The sequence below is a fragment of the Bufo gargarizans genome, chromosome 4 (genome assembly GCF_014858855.1).
Source record: "Bufo gargarizans isolate SCDJY-AF-19 chromosome 4, ASM1485885v1, whole genome shotgun sequence".
NCBI lineage: Eukaryota > Metazoa > Chordata > Amphibia > Anura > Bufonidae > Bufo > Bufo gargarizans.
Genome location: NC_058083.1, coordinates 42,466,971 through 42,493,686, shown reverse-complemented (window position 1 = coordinate 42,493,686; position 26,716 = coordinate 42,466,971). Strand labels below are relative to the sequence as shown.

Sequence of the window (26,716 nt, the reverse complement as noted above, 5' to 3'; positions counted from 1 at the left end):
CTTCTGGTGTTCGCTACTTCACCAGGTTGTACGGCAGTGCTGGTACTAGGTCCAGGGAGGGCTGGGCTGCTGGTGTATGCCTCACCACGTAATCCGACAGCACCAGCCCCACTCTGCTGCCCTTGAAGCGGATCCTGCGCAACCTGCGGTCTAGCGACACGGGGCCGGGTACGCCTGGTGCTATCAGGGACCTCAGCCTCCTCGTCCGAACTTTGGGTCAGAGAGCCACTGCTTTCTACAGGTTCGTATTCTGACCCGCTGGATTCATCAGATGAGGGTTCCCACTCCTCATCCGACTGGGTCAGAAGCCTGTAGGCCTCTTCAGAAGAATACCCCCTGTTAGACATTTGGGCAACTAAATTTAGGGGTATTCCCTGAGACTACCCAAGAAAAAAAAAGCAAGCCTGTCTTACAAAGGGGAGGCTAGCGAAGTACCGGAGGCCGCTGCGGTTGATAAAAAATATCAAAACTGATTTTTTTATCGCCGCAGTGCGTGTAAAGTGATTGTGCAGTGAACCAAACAAAAAATTTTTTTTTGTCACTGCGGTGGGGCGGGCGTGGGCGAACGCACGTGTGGGCGACCGATCAGGCCTGATCGGGCAAACACTGCGTTTTGGGTGGAGGGCGAACTAAAGTGACACTAGTACAATTGTAGATCTGACCGTGATCAGTTTTGATCACTTCCAGATACTATAAAAGTACAAATGCTGATTAGCGATACGCTAATCAGCGAATAACGGACTGCGGTGCGGTGGGCTGGGCGCTAACTGATCGCTAAACTACCTAACCAAGGGACCTAAACTATACCTAAAACCTAACGGTCAATACCAGTGAAAAAAAAAAGTGACAGTTTACACTGATCACTTTTTTCCTTTCACTAGTGATTGACAAAGGGGTGATCAAAGGGTTAATTGGGGTTCAGGGGGGTGATCAGGGGCTATAGTGTAGTGTTTGGTGCTACTCACTGTGATGCCTGCTCCTCTGCTGGATCCAACCGACGAAAAGAACCAGCAGAGGAGCAGGCAGCCATATAACAGATCATATTTACAAATATGATCTGATATCTGGCCTTTGATTGTTTTTTTTTAAAATCGCCAGCCTGCCAGCCGCGATCATTGGCTGACAGGCTGGTGACCCGACCCCCCTCTACGAAATGCCGGCGCGAACTGCGCATGCGCGCGCCTCGCGAGATGACGCGTATATGCGTGACTGTGCGCAGCGCTGCCGCCTCCGGACCGCACATCTGCGTTAGGCGGTCCGGAGGCGGTTAAGTAGAAGCAGCAATGGTGAGTTTCTCATCTCAAACTATTTATCTCAATAACTTGTCATGTGGCCTTGAGCATCAATTACAGCTTGACAACGACGTCTTCTGCTGTCCACAAGGCGACTTATTGTCTGCTGAGGCATGGCATCCCACTCTTCTTGAAGGGCGCCCCTCAGGTCATTGAAGTTCTGGGGTACAGAGTTATGAGCCTCTACATGGCGACTCAACTGATCCCATAGATTTTCAATGGCATTCAGGTCTGGCGAAGGTGCAGGCCACTCCATTTGAGGTCCCCCAGTCCCCAGCAGCCGTTCTCTAATAATGTGACCTCGATGAGCTGGTGCATTGTCCTCCATGAAGATGAAATGAAGCCTGTGTTGTTCATGCAGAGGCACAATGACTGGACTAATGATGTTCTTCAAGTAGTATGGGCTTGTCACTGTACCATTCACAAAGTGTAGGGCAGTTCTGGATTGACTAGACACACCTGCCCACACTGTAACACCACCACCACCAAAGGCTCGTCCGGTGTCAACAGTGGCTGATGCATAGCGCTCTCCTTGACGTCTTCAAGATCGTTGGCGGCCATTATTTCTGCTCAGCGTAAATCGACTTTCCACTCGTCCAGCGTAGATGCTCCCTGGCCCATGCAAGACGATGACGCCTGTGGCTGGTGGTGTGGTCAGGGACCTTGCAGGTCGTCTAGCATGCAGACCACACTAATGTAATCAGTTTCCAAAGGTCTGACATGACCCCTGGGTGCCTCTCACCTCCCTTAAACGTGTCTGGAGTTGTGTGACATTTATCATCCAGTTCCGCAGGGCATTGTTCACAATGAAGCGGTCATCAGTGTGGGATGTGGCCAAAGGATGTCCACTCCTCTACCTTTCTGTGACTCTTCCAGTCTCTCTGTATCTCTTATACAACCTGCTGACGACACTCTGCGACACTCTAAGCTCAGCGGCCACTTCCGTCTGAGATCATCCTGCTTGAAGCTTCGCAATGAGGAGGTACTGTTGATTCATTGTTAGGTGTCATCTTAGTCTCATGATGTCAAAATCTGAGCAGCATGATGAGGAGGACTGTTTAAATACCTATTCTAATTGAACCAGGAAATGTATTGGGCGATTCATGGATCAAACGCCTGAATTTTGCCGTTAAGCTCCTTGTTAGAGAACAGCAAGTTGTGCAAAAAAGTACTGAAACACTGAACAGTTGGACATGGGCATTCAATAGTTTAGAGAAGGTCAAGGTAAGTTCACCTGTAAAGGTTAGAGGGAATTTTAGGTTCATGCTTATATCTCCCCAACAAGACAAATATCCCAAACTTTTTGTTAGTAATGTATGTGACCAAAAGTTCCCGTCGGGCCACGTTGACCGGATCCAGCACTGCTAGGTTTTCAGATAACCGCCTATTGACTATAATGGGGTCACTTTCCGGCCTAAATGCCGAGATTCGTCTGGACAAAAACTGCTGCTTGCATTCCGCCCCCTGTAATAACAATTCTGGAACATCTATTCGTATAACTATTTGTTGTGTCATTCCTCTTTTATTCCTATTGGAAGTTAATGAATGAACTGCAGTGAAGGTCCAGCTGGATGTTACCAGTTGAGGGTGGGGGCTACCCCTGCACGGTCTGACCCCTGACAGCACTGATGATTGCAGAATGTCAGACTTTGAACCCAACTGGTAGCAAGCTATGTCCAGACCTAGCCCATAGTTTCCTATAGGCACTGAAAATCCTCATAGTCTGAATTGACTCAATTTTGGTTTTAATTTATTGTGATGTGAACAGTAAAAAAATAGTGCCAAAGCCAAAGGCTTAAATAGAACTCATGCGGTTTTTTTTTTAAGCGTTATTTTTCGCGTTTCATGGTGCGACAGACACTGCGGAGAATGTAAGGAGTTAAAACCGTCGCGCACAAACTGGCCAGGCCCCGCCCCGCCTCCTCTAATTGGTCCATCTCGACACACCCTTGACGCTCCCTCACACGCCTCGTACCATTTTAGACGTCACATGGGTGGGCGTGTTCGCCGCGGCGTTCCATTGTCTCCAGGATACAAGGGAAGACCACGCCTCCCGCCGCGCAGCCAATCGGAAGCGCCGTTTGCGGCTGGGCTGAGGCGCACGTGGTTTGCCGGTGATATATATGCGCTGCGCTGGCGGGTGATGTAATACCTGCTGCTGACTGCCGGGTGGGTAATTAACCTGTTGTGTACCGGATCATTCCTGAGCACAGGAGGTAAGGCGCCGGGGTGCTGCTGCTGCCTGGTGAGGCACTACAAGAACCAGCATGCTCTCAGACTGAGGAGCAGGGATTGAGATGTGGGGAGGGGGTAGTTACATGATGACATTGTGGCATGATGATTGATGATTGATGATGATGGTAGTAGTGCTCCATAGGGATGCATTGAAGTGGTGTTCAGACAGTTCCTCTGGGCACCTACATAGTGGTCATGTGACTTAATGCAATTTTTTTTTTAATTTTTTGGAAGCTCCTTTCCTATAGATCTTACAAAAAAACTTGCGCAATTCTTGCATTACTGTCGCCCAGTCAGTGACACTTGCCATGTCTGCCCAGATGGGGCTCATCCGGTGATGCCCTCCCACGTCATGTGACCGGTGTACTTCAGGGCAGAAAAAAATGGCGCAATAATAGCGGTCACCGTCCCTGGGGTTACATTGTGCTGCAGCTGATCCGACATCATAGCGATCAATGAAAGGGGTGACTTTTCCATTGGTTCTATGGTGCTGGGATCGGGTCATGTGACTGAACTCGGTGGGACGCGGACGGACGCCCGGCTCTGTCAGACCTGTGACCTGCTGGACCTCCAGGACTGCGGCCTCTTGTCTCTCACCACTTATACCCTGACTTTGAAATATTTATTATTATTATTATTATTATTATTATTATTATTATTATTATTTTATTTTACATTTTATTATATCATTTTATTTATTTTACATTATTTTATTTAATATTTATATTTTTTGTTTGCATTTTATTACAAAATAAAAATATAATAATGCAAAAAAAAATTTTTTATTATTATTATTATTATTATTATTATTATTATTATTATTATTATTATTATTGGGAATCCCATAATCCAGAAAGTCTGATTAAACCAGAACGGATCAGAAAACTGAGCGGAGGACCCTCCAAGAATCTGGAAAATGTGGTGATGAACCTGTGAGATAACTGCAGCATAATTGTTCAGCTCTGCTACATCTGCGCAGGCGGCGTACGCTTCTGTCAGTGTTTCTACACAGATCTTCTGTCCACCTTGTATTATTCTGAGTAATCTTCTGCAGCCTGCTGATATAGCTTGTGGTTCCGTTCTTGTAAAGTGATGGGATCTCTGCTTGCTGTCAGCGAATGAAAGCATTCTTTATTTTATCTAGAGACTGAAAACCTGTAAGACCGGATACAACTGCTTCTCCTGTAGCCGGACTTCTCAGCAGTAGCTGTAGCCTCTTACTACAATGTCTTAGTCCAGACTACGGGCTCGGTCACACGACCGTATGGCTTTTTCAGTATTTTGCAGGCCGTTTTTTAACGGATCCGGTTTTTTGTTTCAGTAGTGGTTCCGTTCTGTTTTTCCGTATGGCGTATACAGTAATTACATAGAAATAATTGGGCTGGGCATAACATTTTCAATAGACGGTTCTGCAAAAACGGAATGGATACGGAAGATATACGGATAGGTGTGTTCAGTTTTTTTTGGGGGGGGGACCCGTTGACTTGAATGGAGCCACGGAACGTGATTTGCAGGCAATAATAGGACATGTTCTGTCTTCGAACGGAAATACGGAAACGGAATGCATACGGAGTACATACATTTTTTTTGCGGAACCATTGAAATAAATGGGACCGTATACGGAACTCAAAAAACGTTTGTGTGAACGAGCCCTAAAGCTCACTTAGGAATCCTCTAAGGCCTAATGAGTGCGCCCCGTGGTCATGCTGCGGCCCGTCAATTGCGGGCCGCAATGCATGAACGCTGACCGCGGGGCAGCCGCAGCGCATCGCGGACCCATTCACTTTAATGGGTCCGAGAACCGCCCGTTCCGCAAAAAGATAGGACATGTTCTATTTTTTTGCGGAACGGAAGTACGGGACGAAACCCCACGGAAGCACTCTGTAGTGCTTCTGTAGTGTTCCGTTCCGTGTTTCCATTCCGCATCTCTGGATTTGCGGACCCATTGAGGTGAATGGGTCCGCATCCGTGATGCGGAATGCCCACGGAATGGCGCCCCTGTATTGCGGATCCGCTTAAGATTTCTGACTCATTTGAATATTTGGGTCTGCTGATATCCCCCAAAGTTTAAGATTTTGTACATCTAAGGCTACATGCACACAAACGTATTCTGTTTCCGTGTCCGTTCCGTTTGTTTTTTGCGGATAGGATGCAGACCTATTCATTTCAATGGGTCCACAAAAAATGCGGACAGCACACCGTGTGCTGTCCGCATTAGTATGTCCGTTCTTTAGCCCCGCAAAAAAATGTCCTATTCTTGTCTGTTTTAGGCATTGTTACAATGGATCCGCAAAAATAAACGGATGGCTTATGGATCCACAATTTGCGGACCGCAAAACACATACGGTCGTGTGCATGTAGCCTTAAACTGGAATACCTTTATAAGCCGATGGAACAGGGAGGGCTAAACCTTTCTGATTTTAAGGCTACATGCACACGACCTTATATATATTTAACAGAAAAAATGGCCATCAGATCTCCCTACCCCCACACTGCGCAGGCGCGGAGATCGGATGGATGTTCTGTAGTTAGCTGCGCTTGTGCACTGGGCCGTAATTTTTCCCTACCCTAAGGCTGGTGAGGCTCTCCGGCGCATGCGCGCAGTGTCCCAGTGTCCAGCTGAACTCCGCTGTGAGATTTCCCTAAACCGATGTTTTGCGCATGCGCAGATCGGCACAACCCCGGCACGCCTCCTCACGTCATTTCCGGTGCGACCGGAAGTTACGAGGTAGGGAAATCTCACGAAGTAGGGTAATGTAACGTTACACCGGTCTCCTGTTCTTTCTTCAGGACCTGTCAAAGGACCTGTGGTGACGCTCATCACATGGTCCATCACCATGGTGATGGATCATGTGATGAGCACAGTGATGTCACCACAGGTCCTGAAGAAAGAACAGGAGACCGGCAGCTACGCCATCAATTGGAGGAGGTGAGTGAGTAATTTCTATTTATTTTATTAACCCTCAATTGACCTTCTACTATGCATTCTGTATTAAATAATGCTATGTTATAAGGGAAAATAACACAGTGAATAGACTTTTATCCTAGCAACCATGCGTAAAAAAATGGCACCGCAACTGCACTTGCTTGCGATTTTCACGCAGCCCCATTCACTTCTATGGGGCCTGCGTCGCGTGAAAATCGCACAATATAGAGCATGCTGCGATTGTTCACGCAACGCACAAGTGATGCGTGAAAATCACCGCTCATGTGCACAGCCCCATAGAAATGAATGGGTCCGGATTCAGTGCGGGTGCAATGCGTTCACCTCCCGCATCGCACCCGTGCGGCAATCTCGCCCGTGTGAACCCAGCCGAAGATCTCTCAACTTTATAAATTGCTCCTTGAAGCACGATTTAATAATTCAAGTTCCCCTGGACAAAGGGCTCGGGGATCTGATTGTTCAATGAGCCAATCAGATGATTGGGGAAATAGAACGTCTAATTTAAGGTTTTTGTCACACAATTTTAATAATGTTTTGGTTCAATTTAATATTATACACAGAGTAGATGTCGCCCCGCTACGGCGTAATAAATGTGGGTTGAGAAATACGTCTGTCCGCGGTGCGATTCGCCTGGGGCTGATTATTTACATATGTTTTGTGTACAGAATATTGGGAGTCAATAGCTAAATTTATTACCCAAAAAACTGAAAGTAGTGATTCCATACACGGCGGAAAGCTGGATACTGGGGGATCTCTCCCAGATCAAACGTTAGAAGTATAAAAAGATTCTCTTGATTAGGCCTCCTGCACACGAAGGTGAGCGCCCCGCACAGGAGGCCTTAAAATGTTCTTGGCGAGACTTTTAATTACACGAGTCTGGTTCTCACGAGATATCCCTAGTGTGGATCAATAAGATCCAGAAATGTGAAGATATCCTAAAGAAACTAAGAAATATTGAGGAGAAATGGAATGAGGTATGGGGGATTTAGAAGTCTTAAGTTTCCCCACCTTCACATAAGGGATAGGAGACGCATCGCGAGGAGAGGGGAGGAAGTACTGGGGTAGGGATTAAAGTTGTAAAAAGAAGAACATTGATAATGTCGCTGATTGATTTGTGTGGAAAATTATTATTCTATTTTTTTATTCCTCACTTAGGAATGTCTGGATACAAATGTAGCAAATAGAGATGAGCGGATTTCATATTTTGAAATTCGTTTGCGATTTGTTTACTGGTAAAAGCAGAATTGCGTTATGGATTCCGTTACCACGGACCATAACGCAATTCTATGACGGAATGCCTTTAGAGGAGTCCTCCCCTGCATAACGGAAACGGGGCAGATCCGTTTTGCAGCCCATAGACTTCTATTATGACGGAATGAATAACGGAATGCCTCTAAAGGCATTCCGTCATAGAATTGCGTTATGGTCCGGGGTAACGGAATCCATAACGCAATTCTGCTTTTACCAGTAAACGAATCGCTCATCTCTAGTAGCAAACCCTCAGCTGTGAGATTGTATTAGGTCTGAACAGGTCTTAAAGGGGTTCTCCGGGCTACAGATATTGAGAGCCCTTCCTCAGGTTTGTGGTTATCAGTATCAGATCGGTGGGGGTCATTTGATGATCTCATTCATTGACGGCAAGCGGATAGCTTTCAAAGGGCTTCGTGTTGCAGACCCATTGACTTGCATTGTCCCACGATCCGCAAGATGCGGCAAAGGATAGGACATGTCTTATCTTTTGTGTTGCGAGGAACTGACCCGAAAGCCCACAGAAGCCTTTCTGAGTGTTTCCGTGGGCTTCCGATCCCGACCACCGCTCCATTTATGTAATGAGAAACAGGACCCCCCCCCCATTTTCCCGGACAGTAAGACCCCCGCCAATCGGACGCTTATCGCCTATGGAGATCTAGCAGAGCAGAGTTTGTCATGTAAAACAATGTATCAGGATGTCGCAACGTCTGATCTGTGCTGTTTTCCTAAAAGAACCTTCTCGATGAACTACTCGGCTCTGCTACATCTGCGCATATATTCATGTAATGGAGTGTGACATACTGAAGGTCTCGGCTGGTTGGAATCAGTCTTATCTTGTTAAATTCTTGTCACCGGTTTATGGCGGCTGCAGGCTTATCCTGTATGACCGCACTGACTGCTGCGTATAATCCCCACCTGTACGTGGCCGCGGGGGTTGGGGGGGGTTGGGTGATAGCTGACTGTCCCTGTGTAGTCCGATCCAGCATCTGGATGGTTAATCTGGTCAGGATTGTACATGTCGGCAGCGTTGCCATATCTTTATTGATGTTTCGGTTTTAGTGGAAACCATCAGCAAGCAGGCTAGCTAAACATGAGGCCGATTAACCCACGCCTAACCAAATCTGTTGTTTACTGGTTACCTAACGCAGTAAAATTCCCCTTCTAGAAACCCCCTGACTACAAAATCGAGAAAAATGATCCTGCTAACGTTTTATTATCTCTGTGGTGTTTTCCTACTTAAAGGGGTTCTCCGGGCTCCAGAGAGAGATGGCCTATCCTCCGGATGACACCCAGGACCCCTCGCCGATCAGCTGATTTGGGCTGCCACGGGGTGAGAATCTATACAGCAAACAGCGCCACACACTGTGTAGTGGTCATCCCGGGTACTGCAGCTCAGCTTCTAGTCAAGTGAACGGGAGCGCAGGGTTCAGGATGGTGGCGCTGGAAACTGCACAGAGGATGGAGCCTTCTGTCACAAAAACGGCTGATCGGCGGGTGCGCGGAGAACCCATCCTGATGATAGGCCATCAACATCTGTGGCCTAGAAGACCCCTTCAACCACTTGAAACTAATGATATTTGAGAAAGCCCTTTAATTAAAAGTCTCTATATTCAATCCATGTGGTGCCAGAGTATTTAACTCTTTCAGGACCAGGCCACTTTACGTTTTTGCATTTCATTTTTTTTTTTTTTACTTTTATTTGTTTTTTTACTGTTCACATAGTCGTAGCGGAGCTTATTTTTCGCAGGACAAGTTGTACTTTCTAATGGCACCATTTAATATTGCATACGATGTAGTGGGAAGCTGAAAAAAATTCCAAATGGGGATGGAATTGGAAAAAAAATGCAATTCTGACACCGTTTTATGGGTTTTGTTTTTACTGCGTTCCCTACGCCGTTAAACTGACCAGCTACCTTCTGTCTCCAGGTTGGTACAGTTCCAGCGATACCACCTTTTATATCTGCAAACAGTTCTGGATGTGGGACCAGCATGGCAGCTAGGCTGCAATACCACTGACAGCCTGTAGACAGGGGTGGCGCTGTCTTTGATCTTGGGGGAAAACCCCTTTTTATTTTAGGGAATCGGTCATGGGTAAGACAGACTGCAATAAAAAAAAAAATGGGCGTATTGACAACGCCGGTGTTTAATTTGCCTCTCATTTATTATGCCTTTTAATATACCGGGTAATCAGTTTTTTCTCTTTTGGTTTCAGTCTGACCTCTAGTGGTTGTTTTTGTGTAAGACAGGTTCAAATTCACTAAGACTTGTCTCATTGGCTTGCGCAGGAAAACAATGGCGCGAGCTGCCGTAAAAAGGCCGCAACTCTACCCTTTTCAATGTAAAAAAAATAAAAATTGCGCAAGTTCCCATCCTCGAAACTGACGGGAAAAATAAGCCTGGTAAGGAGCGGAGTAGAAATAATTCGGGAGCAAAAACAAGGGACCACTTGGAACCAAAATAGAGTTCGGTAAAAGGTTTAGAAATTAATTTCTGAAGTTATTACCCGAAGTCCCGCAAAGTAATAACTTTGGCTCCTAGGAGCCAATACATTCTAATACAGTACGGAGCGCTCGCTGGGGTTAAAGAGTAACAGGGCAGTGCTGGACACCATCTGACACAATAGAAAACGGATCCGTCCCCATTGACTTTCAATGGAGTTCATGACGGATCCGCCCTGGCAATGTTAAAGATAATACAACCGGATCCGTTCATAACGGATGCAGACGGTTGTATTATCAGTAACGGAAGCGTTTTTGCCGGATCCAGCAAAAACGCTGGTGTGAAAGTAGCCTAAGTGACATCATGACTGCTCTTGTGATGTCATCGGTCTGCTGTGCCTTCTGCTGAATAGATGAAAATCCATGAGCCAGTCACCAGGCGGTGACTAGTGGTTTGCTGCCTGGATATGTAGATAAAGCTTCCTGTGATCATTTGGGATTGGGTAGGTTGGCGTTGGGTGGGTGTGGGCGGTATACACTGACGGAGGGTGAGATAAAATTCAGGTCTTTCAAAAATCGTCAGGCTCGGCTGATCTGTATCTAATCTGAGTGTCCAGCTTTAGGCGACTCGTCGGGGGATCTGTGGCTTCTTGTCACAGCGTGCAGGGACTTGTAGTTCCATAGTAGCTGCAGAGCCACTGCCTGTACACTGACATACACACTGACATAAAAAAAACTTAGCGCTATAATAAAATATAATAAAAATCTAAATTTTGCTGATGGGACTTTTTTTTTTTTTTTCTCTTCCCAGCAGTAAACAATGTGCAGATTGCATGGGTGTAGCTGCCGGTATATAACGCTTGTATATGTGTGTGACCTCATAGGGTGTGAGGCTGTATGAATCAGTGGCGGTGTAGGCAGGAGCAAAAAGGAAGATTAGCCTCGGAGGGACCTCTGCTGCTATGTCCGGGGGTTGATTATCTATCCTCTCTGGGATTATGATGGTACTTACTAAATTTTTAAAAAACTTAACATCTCTGGGGTGATTTAGTCTCCTAATATTTCTGTATATTGTTTGGAGCTCTGATACAGGGCTCCAAATGCCCTACATAACTATATAATAATAAAAAGTTCTGATTACCTGCAGTCACCACTAGGGGGAGCTTGCCGCATACTGGTTATACATAGAACTAAACAATAAGTCAGTATGCGGCAAAGCTCCCCCTAGTGGTGACTGCAGGTAATCTGAACTTTTTATTATTATAGTCACCACTAGGGGGAGCTTTGCCGCATACTGACTTATTGTTTAGTCCTATGTATAACCAGTATGCGGTAAACTCCCCCTAGTGGTGCCTGCAGGCAGCCAGAATTGTCACTTGATTTGTTTTCATATCTATGCAGGGGATTTGGCGTTCTTCATCAGGGAATGGAGCTTCTAAAATAGCGATGGACCTAAAAAAAATAAAATAAATGATGATAGTCTTAATGCGGGTACAAAACGAATAAACCACGATCAACTCACTGTTCTTGGGTAGATTATGGCGCGCGTGGACGTGATCAGTGTGGGGTTGGTTTTTCTGCCTCTGGATGTATCTATTCACTGACAGCAAGCAGAAATTTTACAAATGGCTGCTCATGAGTCAATACATTGGTAGAGTAAAGGAACTTGGGAAGGGGAGTCCTTCAGCTGTTGTCACATGCATCTAAAAGTGCAGACAGCCTAGTTATACATGTTCTGGCGGGGGCGGCTATATTAGTGGTCACCCAACTTTCCCAGGAACAGATATTTCGTAGAAAAGGCAAAGGTTGTGTAAGATGGGGGGGCGAACCTCCCCCTGCAATGATGCGGTTTGTGCGGAGCACCTGCTGGTTCGGGGAAGAGTGTCGCAAGCCTCTCTGCAGATTCCTGGAGCAGCTGAGACGTGTGTGTGTGTGTGTGTGCGCGCGCTGGTCATGTTCTGCCTCACACCTCTCCACCCTGTGACGTAGGGGACAACTCCTACCCCCGCTCTGCTCCTGATTGGTGGCATTTAGAGGATGTGTCCTATAAAAAGGCAGACGGGTTCTGATCTTGTTAAGGAGCAAACGTAGAGCAAGTGAGGTAAGGCGAGAGCAGATGCTGCAGCCGTTCTTTCTTTCTTGCAGGACTGTGCGGTGTAGTTTTATGCCTAGCGTAGACTGTCCCTTTAATTATTTCTGTGCGTGCATTCCTCCTGGCGCAGATGTAGCAGAGCCGAGTCTGTCCACAGAACCTCAGAGGCGACTGAGGGTAACCATCATCATCTACTCTCACAGTAGCCGAGATATGGGGGTCTTTTTGCAGTCTCTGTTCACACCTAAAAAACTTCTAGTGGGGGGGGTTAAAGATTTAATGTCAGTCCTATGTAAAACTGCAGAATTGTGCAAAACCTACTCAGCTCTGCAACATCTGTTAAGGGTTACTTGACATGTACACATTTTTATGGTCCCGTTCCTGGTGGCGTGCATTGGTTGACTGCGGCATGTGCTGGTCTCGTCGACCCTGGGCAGGTGGAGTTGCCCTTTAACACTGCTCCTCTGTAGAGAAATTGCCGTCGCATGGATGATTAATAGTATATAATGGACCCTTCCTAATGTGAGGTCTTTGTTGGCTTTGGCATAAGGAGAAGCTCCGACCTCTTAATGGATAGACCTGAGAAGATGATGGACTGGTTTCAGCTCGGAGGACCATTGGGTGTAATGGGAAGGAGATGGTGAAACCATCTATAAAGAGAATGGAGGTCACCATTCCTGTTTTACTAGCCGCCAAGGACATACCATTCTCCATCGTCCTGGTCACTCCTAGAATTTATATACTGGTTATTAGAAGGAGGAAGAGCTTATAATATATTGGGTCGTCTTCCTCAAAGGGGTTTCCAGTCTTGCTCAAATCCAATTACCATGAAAATCTCTGCAACTTTCTCATAGACTTTCTGTTTCAATTTCTTACGATTCTCAAGATCTTTCCCTTGCTGTCCTTTTGTAAAGTTTTTTTTTTTCGGGGGACGCAAGACAGTTCCTATTCACTCTGGGCAAGCACAGATGGTGAGGGATTGGATCGCTGACTTGCAGAACGTTTGATTTTGTTTCATAATAGGATGGTGGTGGTCTCCAGCTCATCTTGTAGACCATGCGGCCACCTGGAATGACCCAGTCTATGGTATAGTTGGGCACATTCAGGATTACGTGAGCTCCTGCATACTGCCTTTCTCTTGCCACGCTAGCAACTTGAAAGCAAAAAGGGGGGGCTTCCTAACCCACGCGTTAACCCTTCAGCTGCCTGCCTTCCACACACATGCCGTAGACCCCCTCGCTCTGCAAACCTAACGTGACCAACAAACCGAAAATAATCAGATGGATTCCATCCCTAGGACTCGAGGACATTATGCTCATGACTTCCTTGGCAGAGTTATCAAAATTTGCTAAATCCACTCCTAATGTAAGGGTATGTTCACACAGAGTTTTTAGTTTTTTTTTTTTCTGTGTTGAAAAAACTGCTGAATCTGCTTCAAAATTCCATGTGGTTTTTGATCTTGCCCATTTCAATGGGAAGTTTGGATGTGGTATCGCTGCAGAATCTGCACCAAGGATGAACATGTCACTATTTAAGTGAACATGCAACACTGAAAAAATGTCCCCGTGTGCGTGACCCTTGCCTGTCCCTCTTCTCTATTTCAGAATGCCTGTTGTACGGACGTTAACGAGGACGATCAAGCAGGTGCTGCAGAGCCCTGTCTGCGGATGTCAGACTGTCACCTCTGTTCGTTTCATTGGCTTTTCACCCCGCCAGGTGACGTCAGATGCCAGCTTCCACTCTGTGTCCTTCTCGGAGACTGACCACCCTCGGGTGCTGATCACTGGTGAGACACGCTGAGCTTCCTCCTGCCCCCCCTGTGACCACTTTGTATTGCCTCTTCACCGGGCCCTCCTGACTTCTCCTGTCCAGCCCTTTTGTCTCCTGCATTTCTCTCACATTTTGTCCTCTTGCTTTTTCCTTCCTCCTGCATTATGACCTCTTTATATTCTCTCCTGTATTGTGCCTATTTTACTCTCCCTTCATTACGTTCCCCCATTTCCTTACCAGTGTCTCCCCTGCATTGTGCCTTCTTCATTATGTCCCTGCCTCCCCTTGCATATTGTCCTTTTCATTGCAGTTTATTCTTTCCTCTACATTACGACCTTTTTATGTTCTCTGTATTTTGCCTATTCGACAGTCTTTTCTTCTTTTCCCTTACATCTCTTTACGGTTTCCTTCCCAGTGTCTTCCCTGCATTATACTATCCTTGTTGTGTTCCTGCTTTTTGCATATTTTATTATTTGGCTCCCCCCCCCCCCCTACATTATGGCCCCTTCATGTTCTCTGTATTCTGCCTATTTGACTGTCTCTCCTGCCTTTCCTTTCCATCTCTTCGATGCCATTTCCTTTCCAGTGTCTCCCCTGCATTGTGCCCTTCTTCACTGTCTTTCCTGCCCTTCCCTTGCACTTTGTCTTCCTCTTCGCCTTTTTCTCTCGACCTGTAATCTCCTTTGTTGCGCACCTTCTTGACTCTATCTCTCTCTCTTGCCTTTCCCTTTCCATATCTTCTTTGCCATTTCCTTTCCGGCGTCTCCCCTGCATTGTGCCCTTCTTCATTGTCTTTCCTGCCTTTCACTCTGACTGATCTTTTTCCTTTAGCTCTTCCTTACCTGTATGACTGCCCCTTCCTTTAGATGGTAGGATTTCTTTCTCCTGATCCTCCAAGCAATGCTCTTCACTATTTTATTTTTTCTGCCACTTATTGGTCAGTCCCATGGGCATTAAGTTGGGCACTACACATTATAAATACCCCGTTGCTTGACTACAAACAGTAATTTCCCGACCCACTCAGAGGTTCAGTTTCTTAGTGTGACCTAGTGATTCCGACCTAAGAGCATTCAAGACAACTTCTCATCCTTCCACCCCGACTTATGTTTACTTAAAGGGGTTATCAAATATCATAAACAGCCCCCCCCCCCCCCATGTGCCGGGCCCCTCAAAAGGAATATACTTACCCCACTCCCCGCAGCGCTTCTGGTCCCCGCACCGCCACTGCTTTTTCTCCTTGTACATGGATGAAAACATCCGGTGTCATGGAGGTGCCAATGGCAGGCGGGGACAAGTCTCCCTAGCATTGTGGCACATGCTCTTTGTGATGTTGGATAACCCCTTTAACAACCGCACCTTTTGTTACACTCAATGCATTGTTTAGATCTCCTTGGAATCCAAAGAATGTAACCGGAGAATGTCTCCAGTCATGACCTTGTAGGTTATAGCTATGGGTGCACGTATTTAATGTTTGTGGTTTACTTTACAGGAGGATTAGGTCAACTGGGAGTTGGACTTGCAAAGCTATTGAGGTACGACCTGCTACTGCCCTGTGTTATATGGTGGTTATCGTGCCATGTTCTTAGATTCTACTTGGCTTTCTGAGACTAGTCTTTGCAAGGCACGATTATAGTCTGATCTGGTGGGAAGAATTCTTAAGGGATCCCCGTTATCCGAAGAGGTCCATTTTATTACCTTCTGTCATGTCTCTCAAGGGCTACTGTTCTCCTTGAGGAGATCCAGCTGGTATAGGGAGTCTTGAAGGAAGAAAACCCTCATGTTTCACGGCTCGTTAATGGGTCGGCATTGTCTTATTTCTGGAGGAGAGCTAATTAGATATAAAATGGGAAGGATTGGACCTCTTTTTGACGGTTGGTGGGATGCCTGCCCATGTTGGGACACCGACAACAACCGCCTAATAAATATACAAAGCTGAACAGAATAGATGTTAGTAGTACTGTATATGTTCCCAATATAAGCTTCACAGGCGCTGGTGGTATTGGGCACCTCAATATTTTCCCTCTTTCCTATGGCAGAGACCCTTATTCCCTTGTGTCGCTCACATTGTAATATGGTCTTGTCTCTGGAACAGTGCCACACCTGTCTATAGGTTGTGTCTGGTACTGCAGCTCAGCTTCATTAAAGGGAATGGGACTCAACTGCAATGCCAAACACGACCTATAGACAGGTGTGGTGCTGTATGGCGGGGGGGGGGGGGGGGGAGCAGCCATGTTTTTCTTGTTTTGTACAACAGGTCACATTAGTCAGTGTCTGACATTGTCGTTCTTTGGTTACAGGAAACGTTTCGGCAACAATAATGTGATCCTCTCTGACATCCGAAAACCTCCGGACAATGTGTTTTATAGCGGTAAGTGTCAGTTGTGTAAAGATACAATAGAGAGATGCACTACAAAGCCAAGTGTGTCACACATGGATCATGGTAGTCGGCTTTGGATTAACCCCTTTTAGTAGGAGGGTCCCCAAAAAATGGCTGCAGAATGTTCTTTTGCTGGGATCCCCAATGATCGGCTGTGATCTGCAGGAAAGACTGGCAGCAAGTGCTCAGTTTCCCTGCAGCGCCACCACAGGGGAAATAATGCATTACATGGCACCAGGGGCATAGCTAAAGGCTCAAGATTTCACTCTGCATTGGTGCACCTAGCTTTTCCACTCCGAGGCTAATATTGAAAGGCCCCCCCGTGCCAAATTCTCAACCTAACCCCTTCCCTCGAGTCCTGCTGTTAAAGGGGTGTCCTCTTTTTACTACTGATGACCTATCCTTAGGATAGGTCATCAATATCAGATCGGCAGCTGCTTTCTCTGCTCTGTTCACCTGCTCGCCGTAGCATCTGCAGTGATGAGCCGCTAAACAGAGCAGAGAAGGCAGCGCTCGTACAAATAAAAAGCGGACAACCCCTTTAAAGACATACTTGGAAAACATTACATACAGGGTCATATGTACCACTTACATCCAGTGACTTCTCCTCTCTGATGTAAATATTCTTCTCCTGTCAGACCAGACCGCCATGGTGACTTCTTTCAGCCGTGCCTCGTCTCTGCAGAGTTTAACAAACAGACATCCTTTTTTCCTACTTTTCCATCCTCCTCCTCACCTTCTCAACACCCCATCCTGCCACCCCCAATACTGTGCCCGCTGTGCTCCCCAATACTTTCCTGCAGAAACAGTCCCCCTGGAAATACTGGTACCACACAGATAAAACCCTAAATGAGATCCCCCCCCCCCCCATCTCAGACCAAACCCCCTTTAGACCTCTATGTCAGACCCCATATAAAACCCCAGGTTTAAACCTCAGATCAGACTCCCATTAGACCTCCATGTAAGATCCTGACCCAATATCAGACATCAGATAAGACCCCCATATCAGAGCTCCAATCAGACCCCCTATTAGACCTCTCCAGACCCCCCCCAGTCAGCAGTCAGACCTCTCCAGACCCCCCCCCCCAGTCAGCAGTCAGACCTCTCCAGACCCCCCCCCCCCCCAGTCAGCAGTCAGACCTCTCCAGACCCCCCCCAGTCAGCAGTCAGACCTCTCCAGACCCCCCCAGTCAGCAGTCAGACCTCTCCAGACCCCCCCAGTCAGCAGTCAGACCTCTCCAGACCCCCCCCCCAGTCAGCAGTCAGACCTCTCCAGACCCCCCCCCCCAGTCAGCAGTCAGACCTCTCCAGACCCCCCCCCCCAGTCAGCAGTCACACCTCTCCAGACCCCTCCCCCCCAGTCAGCAGTCAGACCTCTCCAGACCCCTCCCCCCCAGTCAGCAGTCAGACCTCTCCAGACCCCCCCCCAGTCAGCAGTCAGACCTCTCCAGACCTCCCCCCAGTCAGACCTCTCCAGACCTCCCCCCAGTCAGACCTCTCCAGACCTCCCCCCAGTCAGACCTCTCCAGACCTCCCCCCAGTCAGACCTCTCCAGACCTCCCCCCAGTCAGACCTCTCCAGACCTCCCCCCAGTCAGACCTCTCCAGACCTCCCCCCAGTCAGACCTCTCCAGACCTCCCCCCAGTCAGACCTCTCCAGACCTCCCCCCAGTCAGACCTCTCCAGACCTCCCCCCAGTCAGACCTCTCCAGACCTCCCCCCAGTCAGACCTCTCCAGACCTCCCCCCAGTCAGACCTCTCCAGACCTCCCCCCAGTCAGACCTCTCCAGACCTCCCCCAGTCAGACCTCTCCAGACCTCCCCCCAGTCAGACCTCTCCAGACCTCCCCCCAGTCAGACCTCTCCAGACCTCCCCCCAGTCAGACCTCTCCAGACCTCCCCCCAGTCAGACCTCTCCAGACCTCCCCCCAGTCAGACCTCTCCAGACCTCCCCCCAGTCAGACCTCTCCAGACCTCCCCCCAGTCAGACCTCTCCAGACCTCCCCCCAGTCAGACCTCTCCAGACCTCCCCCCAGTCAGACCTCTCCAGACCTCCCCCCAGTCAGACCTCTCCAGACCTCCCCCCAGTCAGACCTCTCCAGACTCCTCCCCCCCCGTCAGACCTCTCCAGACTCCTCCCCCCCCGTCAGACCTCTCCAGACTCCTCCCCCCCCGTCAGACCTCTCCAGACTCCTCCCCCCCGTCAGACCTCTCCAGACTCCTCCCCCCCCGTCAGACCTCTCCAGACTCCTCCCCCCCCGTCAGACCTCTCCAGACTCCTCCCCCCCGTCAGACCTCTCCAGACTCCTCCCCCCCCGTCAGACCTCTCCAGACTCCTCCCCCCCCCCGTCAGACCTCTCCAGACTCCTCCCCCCCCCCGTCAGACCTCTCCAGACTCCTCCCCCCCCCCGTCAGACCTCTCCAGACTCCTCCCCCCCCGTCAGACCTCTCCAGACTCCTCCCCCCCCGTCAGACCTCTCCAGACTCCTCCCCCCCGTCAGACCTCTCCAGACTCCTCCCCCCCCGTCAGACCTCTCCAGACTCCTCCCCCCCCGTCAGACCTCTCCAGACTCCTCCCCCCCCCGTCAGACCTCTCCAGACTCCCCCCCCCCCCCCCCCCCCCCCCCCCGTCAGACCTCTCCAGACTCCCCCCCCTCCCCCCCCCGTCAGACCTCTCCAGACTCCTCCCCCCCCCGTCAGACCTCTCCAGACTCCTCCCCCCCCCGTCAGACCTCTCCAGACTCCTCCCCCCCCCGTCAGACCTCTCCAGACTCCTCCCCCCCCCCGTCAGACCTCTCCAGACTCCTCCCCCCCCGTCAGACCTCTCCAGACTCCTCCCCCCCCCGTCAGACCTCTCCAGACTCCTCCCCCCCCGTCAGACCTCTCCAGACTCCTCCCCCCCGTCAGACCTCTCCTGCAGCCACTCTCCCTGTCCTGTCTGTCTTCTCTTCTCAGGATCCGTGCTGCAGTCACCTGACCTCCTGCAGCGTCAGGTCAGAGTGCGCTCTGTATGTCCTGATGCTGCAGGCAGCCAGGACACAGCAGCGCAGGCCATGAGAAGAGCGAGCAGGAGGAGGGGTAAGTACTAGGCCCCCCTGGCTTAGGGGCCCGGTCGCAGCTGCGACCCCCTATAGTTACGCCAGTGCATGGCACCCACAGAAATTAATGGACATTTCTACTATTAGTAGGCATGTTTAGATCTATAGATGTGCTTCCCTTCCCCTGACAGCAGATAGTCCAAGGTACTCTACTGTATCAATATCAGTTTCATGAGGTCGGACTATCTGGTGGTGCCTGTTTATCACCTGACCGTGTTCTACTGAGCTGAAATGTACATTTTTGTAACAACTTCCCTGTTGTCGTCCTTAGGACCTTTCATTTACTCCGACATCTTGGACTATAAAAACCTCCGTGAGATAGTGGTGAACAATCGGATAACCTGGTTAATACACTACAGCGCCCTGCTCAGCGCCGTTGGCGAAGCAAACGTTCCTTTGGCCAGGGCGGTCAATATAACCGGTACGATGTGTACAGTAGTCATTATGTGGTCTGTTCTTTCTATATGGACAGGACTAATGCAGTTTTACTGTCTTCAGGTCTGCACAATATTCTGGACATAGCTGCAGAACACGGTCTACGCCTGTTTGTGCCCAGCACCATTGGGGCATTTGGACCAACCTCGCCCAGAAACCCAACGCCTGACCTGTGTATACAGAGACCAAAGACCATCTACGGGGTCTCAAAAGTCCATGCGGAGTTAATGGGAGAGGTATGACTTCTTGCTTTCCAAACTATTAACCATGAATGTCCAATAGGGGCTGGTCTCGCCTCTCGAGGGCTTTGGGGATGGAGAGGTTGCTACGCATGCGCTGCTCTCTCCATTCACTTCTATGGGAGTTATCATGCAGAGTTTCTCTATAGATGGTGGGGGGAAGACTCAACCAGAAAAAGCAAACATTGAGCTATCTGTAGACTTCTCTTATGAGAAGAACCACCCATGCTAATGGAGTCGGAGTTTGACTATTGGCCAGATTGCTTCAAAGTTATGAAATTTTTGGAGCATAAACTGGTTATCCCAGGGAAGAACCCCGGCCAAAGAGATCAAGCATGTTGCACATTAACGTCATGGACGAGGATACATCTTATGCTGTCTTCATCCTACAGTACTACAACTATCGGTACGGCCTGGACTTCCGATGTCTCAGGTATCCTGGCATTATTTCTGCTGATTCCCAACCTGGAGGAGGAACGACTGGTAAGACCTGGTTTTGCAATAATGTCCATATTTCATTGTACAATGTTGTCACGTTAGCTCATTGTGGAACTTTTACTACTCTACTCGCATCCAGAGCTGCTTTTAGAATTCAGCCTTGTGCTGACCTGTACATTAGTTGAACAGCCCATACCTTAGCTTAATATCAATCTTCCACTGGTCTAAACCCTAACCCTAAGTTCACACCTGAGCGTTTTACAGCGCGTTCAAACGCGCTGTAAAACGCTCAACACATGAAAAGCAATGCTTCCCTATGGGAATGGTTCTCACCTGGGCGTTTTACAGCGCGTACGATCGCGCTGTAAAACGCCCGACGCTCAAACAAGTACTTGAGCTTCTTTGGGGCGTTTTGACGCGCGTTTGTGGCCATAGGACACTGCAGTCAATGACACAAACGCGCGTCAAACGCGCGTTTACTATTACAAAAAACGCGCGTCAAAAACGCGCGTTTGACGCGCGTTTGGGAAACGCTCAGGTGTGAAAGCAGGGTAAGTCTCTGAACAAAACACACTCTGTACAGACACTGAACCAGCAGGGGCTGCTGGGAGATGAGGTCTAATGATATGTGGGTGTTTTCTCCGTGTAGACTATGCTGTCCAGATATTCCATGATGCCATCAAGAATGGCAGATTTGTCTGCAACTTGAAACCGGACACCCGCCTGCCAATGATGTACATTGACGACTGTCTGAGGGCAACGATGGAGGTGCTGGAGGCCCCTGCAGAGTCCCTCACAATGAGGACATACAACATCAACGCCATGAGCTTCAACCCTGAAGAGCTGGCCCAAGAAGTGAGGAAACATCTGCCAGAGCTTGAGGTCGTTTACAATATGGATGCGGTCCGACAAGCCATTGGTAAGTACATGGTCTATACTGATGTGAAATTATAGCGGCCAGGGTATGATGGGAGTGGTAGTGTGGACTTTTTCATTGTGTGTTCTGTGCTATCCCTTGGATTTTGAGTAGGATGATCCTCCTCCTCTATCTGCAGCATGCCATACATGTTAGATGAACATTGCCCAAACCTAACCATCTCTTTGGGACCAGAGTGTCCTGACTCTGCCTCGTCTACAGATGTAAGGGGAATGAGGATTGGGCTGTTGGTGTTCAACATGAGTGACTTTTTTGGGGGGAAATAAGCCATCACTAGAGGTGATTGATTAGCAATGGTGTAGTTGACTCTCCCTGTTGATACCCCAAAAAATAAAGGCAATGTACCTAACCTCCATAACGTGGTGGTTGACATCTCTCCTTTCTTCCTCAGCTGATAGCTGGCCAATGAACTTTGACGATAGCAACGCTCGCAAGGACTGGGGCTGGAAACACGAATACGACCTACCAGAACTGGTGACCACCATGCTTGGCTACTTGAGCCCTGAAAGTCTCAATGCTCAGGCCCAAGCCAGCTAATCGAAACCTCGGGAGTCACCCAGTCACCAGGCTACTTCTATCATTGTAGTGTCATACACTCTGGTATATGATGCCGACACATGTGTTCATGACTCTCAACATCTACTGTCACCAGTGGAGGGAAACTAATATTCTCAATCGTTGTAAGTCTTGCCACGAGGCCAGTATATGGATCTATGTTTTATTACTTGAAGTTGTGTTTTGGGGGTCATTGTCACCTTCTTGGTTTATTCTCTTGGGTGGCTGGAGGTTACTTACTGCAGAGCTTCAGAAACCAGGTGCTAAACTGTAATATATGTAGTTATATTGTATCCATGTCCATAGATCTGTGGCATTTAAGGTATAGTCTGCCGAAAACAAGCCAGTCGAAGCAATGGGAGCAAGAGGCCCAAAGTTGCCCAGAATCAAAGGGTTCCAGAAATGGGGAGATGACCAAAGCTCTCCATTAAAGAGGTATTCACATGTCAGACACTGATGGTGCTGGGATAGGGCATCAATATCTGCAATGTGAATCCCCTTTAGGAGCTTTGGGACCCCTCTGGACATTTGTTCTGTTCTGTTTTTTTGTGGGGGTAGGGTGTTTCATTGACTTTTCATTAATTGCTATTATTGGAAGGCCCTTCTACCTCTCAGTGGATAGATTAGAAGCGACTGGAATGCTATTTTCCTTATACAGATTTCCTAATCCCCCGTAAAGTCATGTCGCTAAATTTATAAAACCCTGTCCGCCTGTAGCCTCCACTAGGGGGAGCTGAGAAGCTGACATGTATAAAAATTGTATACAGTGAGCTCCCCCTAGTGGTGGCTGAGGGCAGCAAACTTTCTAACTATAGAGTCTCATTTTAAGTGAGTTTGAGGCTATTATTTTTAGACTGGAGGTGCTTTGCGCACCTGCGCTAAATTTATGGCGCCCTGTTTTTATAAAATTTGTTGCACGTGTGATGTGGTTTCGCCACTGTCAATGCGTCGGGTGGGGGGGGTTCCCTGGTGTGGAGATGCAACATTTTTAAAAGTTGTGGAGTTTTTTTTTTTTTTTTTTTTAACTTTAAGTTATACTTCAGTATACAGTGATCCCTCAAGATACAATGGTCTGGTCTTTACTGACCCATCGTAAGTTGAAACTAGACTCAACATACAATATCTCAGACTCAGACCCAACCAATCAAGGCCACTTCTCTGGTGAAATAGCTGGATTAGTTACTAGTTAGCAGCTGTTCCTGACTGTTACATGTTAGGACTTGTCTTATCCGTCTTAGTTATCTGCTTATTTTTCCTAAGTCTTTATTTTCTCTTATCTTGGATGACGTTTTAGGGCTTTGGAACCAATTTTACTCAACTTACAATGGTTTTAACATACAATATTAATTGGTTCCAGGACGACCATTGTATCTTGAGGGACCACTGTACTTTAAGCGCATCTGTCAGCAGTTTTGTACCTATGACGCTGGCTGACCTGTTACATGTGCGCTTGGCAGCTGAAGGCATCTAGGTGTTAGGGCTCATGCACACAAACGTATTCTCTTTCCATGTCCGTTCCATTTTTTTGCGGCCCGTATATGGAGCCATTCATTTCAATGGGTCCGCAAAAAAAAAGATAATTACTCTGTGTGCATTCCGTTTTCTGTATTTCCGTTCTGCTGCAAAAAAAAATAGGACATCTTATTATTGTCTGCATTATGGACAACGATGGTACTATCTATGAAGGGCCAGCTGTTCCGTTCCGCAAAATACGGAATGCACACGGATGTCATCCGTGTTTTTTGCGGACCGCGGTCGTGTGCATGAGCCCCGAGTCCCATGTTCATATGTGCCCACATTGCTGAGAAAAATGATGTTTTAATATATGGAAATGAGCCTCTAGGAGCAACGGGGGCGTCACAATTACACCTAGAGGATCTGCTCTCTCTCCAACTGCCGCGCCCTCTCCACTTTGATTGACAGGCCCAGGTGTGATGACCTTTATACTGCCTGGCCCTGTCAAAGTGCAGAGGGCATGGCAGTTGCAGAGAGAGCAGAGCCTCTAGGTGTAAGGGTAACGCCCCCGTTGCTCCTAGAGGCTCATTTGCATATATTAAAACATCATTTTTCTCAGCAGTGCGGGCACATATGGACATGGGACCAACACCGATGTCTTCAGCTGCCAAGCGCACATATAACAGGTCAGCCAGTGTCATAGGTACAAAACTGCTGACAGATGCCCTTTAGGTTATAAACTCTGATGGTAAATGAAGCTTCCGTGCATTGGGCTTGCTGTGCGCTACGTACTTGACATGTATTTAAACTGGTTATTCATCTTCTACCAATTGTCTGTAAAAATTAAATTTTCAACATTGCAACGAGTTTTTTTTAAGTAATCGATAATATTCAATAGTTTTTTGCACGCTTGGTCACAGGGTTGCATCGTCTGCTTGGTACTTGAATGTGATATCGATGATAAATCCAATCCTTTACTTGAAGATGCTGCAGTTTCCTTCCCATGTTGCTCAAGGTTTCAAGCACATGGCCACACGACTGGTATAGGGAGCCATAATGCAGCCCCTATAGGAGTCCTTGGGTCTATACCGTACCCGTGTACGGATCCATACGGACTCCAAGATTATGCCACCATGCTTTGGCATATGGACTGCCAATGGCTTCCTGTTGGGCATTGCCGTGAACATGGAGGGAAGCGGCACAGTGGTCATGTCCTATAGATTCTCTAACGGAGTGTGTACATTGCAAGTGTCCTTTATAACACTAGTGTCTTATGGGCAGAGGCCTCTTTAGGTACTAGGACCTGGGTGTGACTGCTGCACCCCCTAAAGGTATAACCCTGCTTTTTTTTTTTTTTTTTTTTTTTTTTGTGGGATTTTGACAATCAAAAAAAGGGGTTATCTGAGTATTTGATACTGATGAACTATCCTCGGGATAGGTCATCTGTATCCCATCGGCAGGGGTCTGACTCCTGGCACCTTGGGAAATCAGCTGTTTGAAGACGCCACAGCGCTCCGTGAGCACCGTCGCATTCATCGTTCTAGGTGCAGCTCAGCCCTATTCAAGTGAATGAAGCTGAGCTGCAATACCAAGCATAGCCACTATACGACGGATGGCGCTGTGCTTGGTAAGCTACATGAAGACTGTAGTCTCTTCAAACAGCTGATCGGCTAGAGTGCCAGGCGTCGGACCCCCGTCGATCAGATACTGATGACTTAGGGCTCATGCACACAAATGTATTTTCTTCTGTGTCCGTTCTGTGTTTTTTTTTTGTTTTTTTTTCGTATTTCCGTTCCGCAAAAAAATAGAACATGTCCTATTATTAGCCGCATTACGGACAAGGATAGTACTGTTCTATGAAGGGCCAGCTGTTCCGCAAAATACGGAATGCACACTTTATGTATTTTGCGTTCCGCAAAAAAAAAAAACTGTCGTGTGCAAGAGGCCTTATTCAGAAGATAGGTCATCCGTATTAAACACTCGGAAAATTTAAGTTATGTGTCTATAGACAATAGAGGAAGAGTAGTGTTTGACTACGACACTATAAGGAATTTCTCGATAAATTTTCTTCTATCTGAAAGCAAATGCCAAAATATTTAAAATTGAATTTATAGACTTTAGTTTATTTCTTGATTTAATAAAGTGAATTTTTTTTTTTTTTTTTTTTTTTTTTTTTAGTCCACTTTTTTTTATATTTTATTATTGCTCTTTATAGCTTTTTTAAGTGTTTTTGTTTTTTTATTTTTTTTATTTGATGTATTTTTAGTGCAAGTAAAACTTGGGAAAAAAATGGCTGGCTATATTTATTAAAATCTGGCCAACATCTGAGCCATTTCGGGTCCTGTTTGAGCTCCGTGGGTTCATGTTCACTCCCTGAATTCTGATGGAGAAAAAAAAATGACTTGTAAATATTAAGTGGTGACTCGGTACAAGGAAGACCAAGAGCTTGTACTGATCCATCTCCGGGGTAAATATGGAATTGTAGATGTAAAGCAGCAATGACCAATGAGTGTGAAGATGATGAACCATATAATCAGTATTTTTGTAAAGGAGAGGCATGGCCATATTTTTGCATTGTTTAGTTGTAATATGGCAAGAATGTATTTAATAAAAAGATGAAATGTTATGAAGTTTGAGTTTAATTTTAATTTTTTTACTTTATTTGCTTAACCTCTTAAGGACATAGGGCGTACAGGTACACCCTGATGTCCTGGTACTTAAGGACATAGGGCGTACATATAAGCCCTGTGTAAACCTGCGGTTTTCTGCGTTTCCGGGTTATTCGGGTCTCTGAAGATCCGATAAACCGGAACAGGATGGTGATGGTGGTGTGATTTCACCCCACCAATCACCATCCAGCGATCCTGAGTGGTGATGGTGACATCACCACTCAGGATCGCTTCTGATTGGTCTGTGGGCGGTCCGGTGGCAGATTCAAAAGATGCAGGCGCTCCTCTCCTCCTCCTTTTGTGTTCCGGAGCCGGAGGAGAGAGGAGCTGCCTGCACGTCGTCAGTCTGTGCCAACATGACCCCATCTGTGCCCCAGCACGCCCCATCAGGTACATAGGGAAAGCATAGGGAAAGTTTGGGTTAGGCAGGGAAAATAAAGGGAAACTTAGTTTTTGAACTTTTATTGCATCACCCTAAGTTAGGGTGTCTGGG

At 47.5% G+C, this 26,716-nt stretch overlaps 1 protein-coding gene across 3 annotated transcripts; it reads left to right on the top strand.

The window, feature by feature from the left end:
• The first annotated feature begins 3,435 nt into the window (after positions 1–3,435).
• LOC122936123 (L-threonine 3-dehydrogenase, mitochondrial-like) lies at positions 3,436–23,446 on the top strand. 3 transcript variants are annotated; one of them, XM_044292143.1, is made up of 9 exons: positions 3,436–3,508; positions 13,857–14,038; positions 15,512–15,554; positions 16,320–16,390; positions 19,767–19,916; positions 19,994–20,166; positions 20,562–20,652; positions 21,257–21,526; positions 21,936–23,446. In XM_044292143.1, exons 2-9 carry the CDS (start codon positions 13,858–13,860, stop codon positions 22,079–22,081), a joined length of 1,125 nt encoding a protein of 374 aa, XP_044148078.1. In that variant the 5' UTR covers positions 3,436–3,508; position 13,857; the 3' UTR covers positions 22,082–23,446. The 3 variants fall into 3 exon arrangements, with proteins under 3 accessions (XP_044148078.1, XP_044148079.1, XP_044148080.1); XM_044292144.1 differs by lacking the exon at positions 3,436–3,508 and adding an exon at positions 12,179–12,261; XM_044292145.1 differs by lacking the exon at positions 3,436–3,508 and adding an exon at positions 12,528–13,623.
• The last annotated feature ends 3,270 nt before the right edge of the window (positions 23,447–26,716 follow it).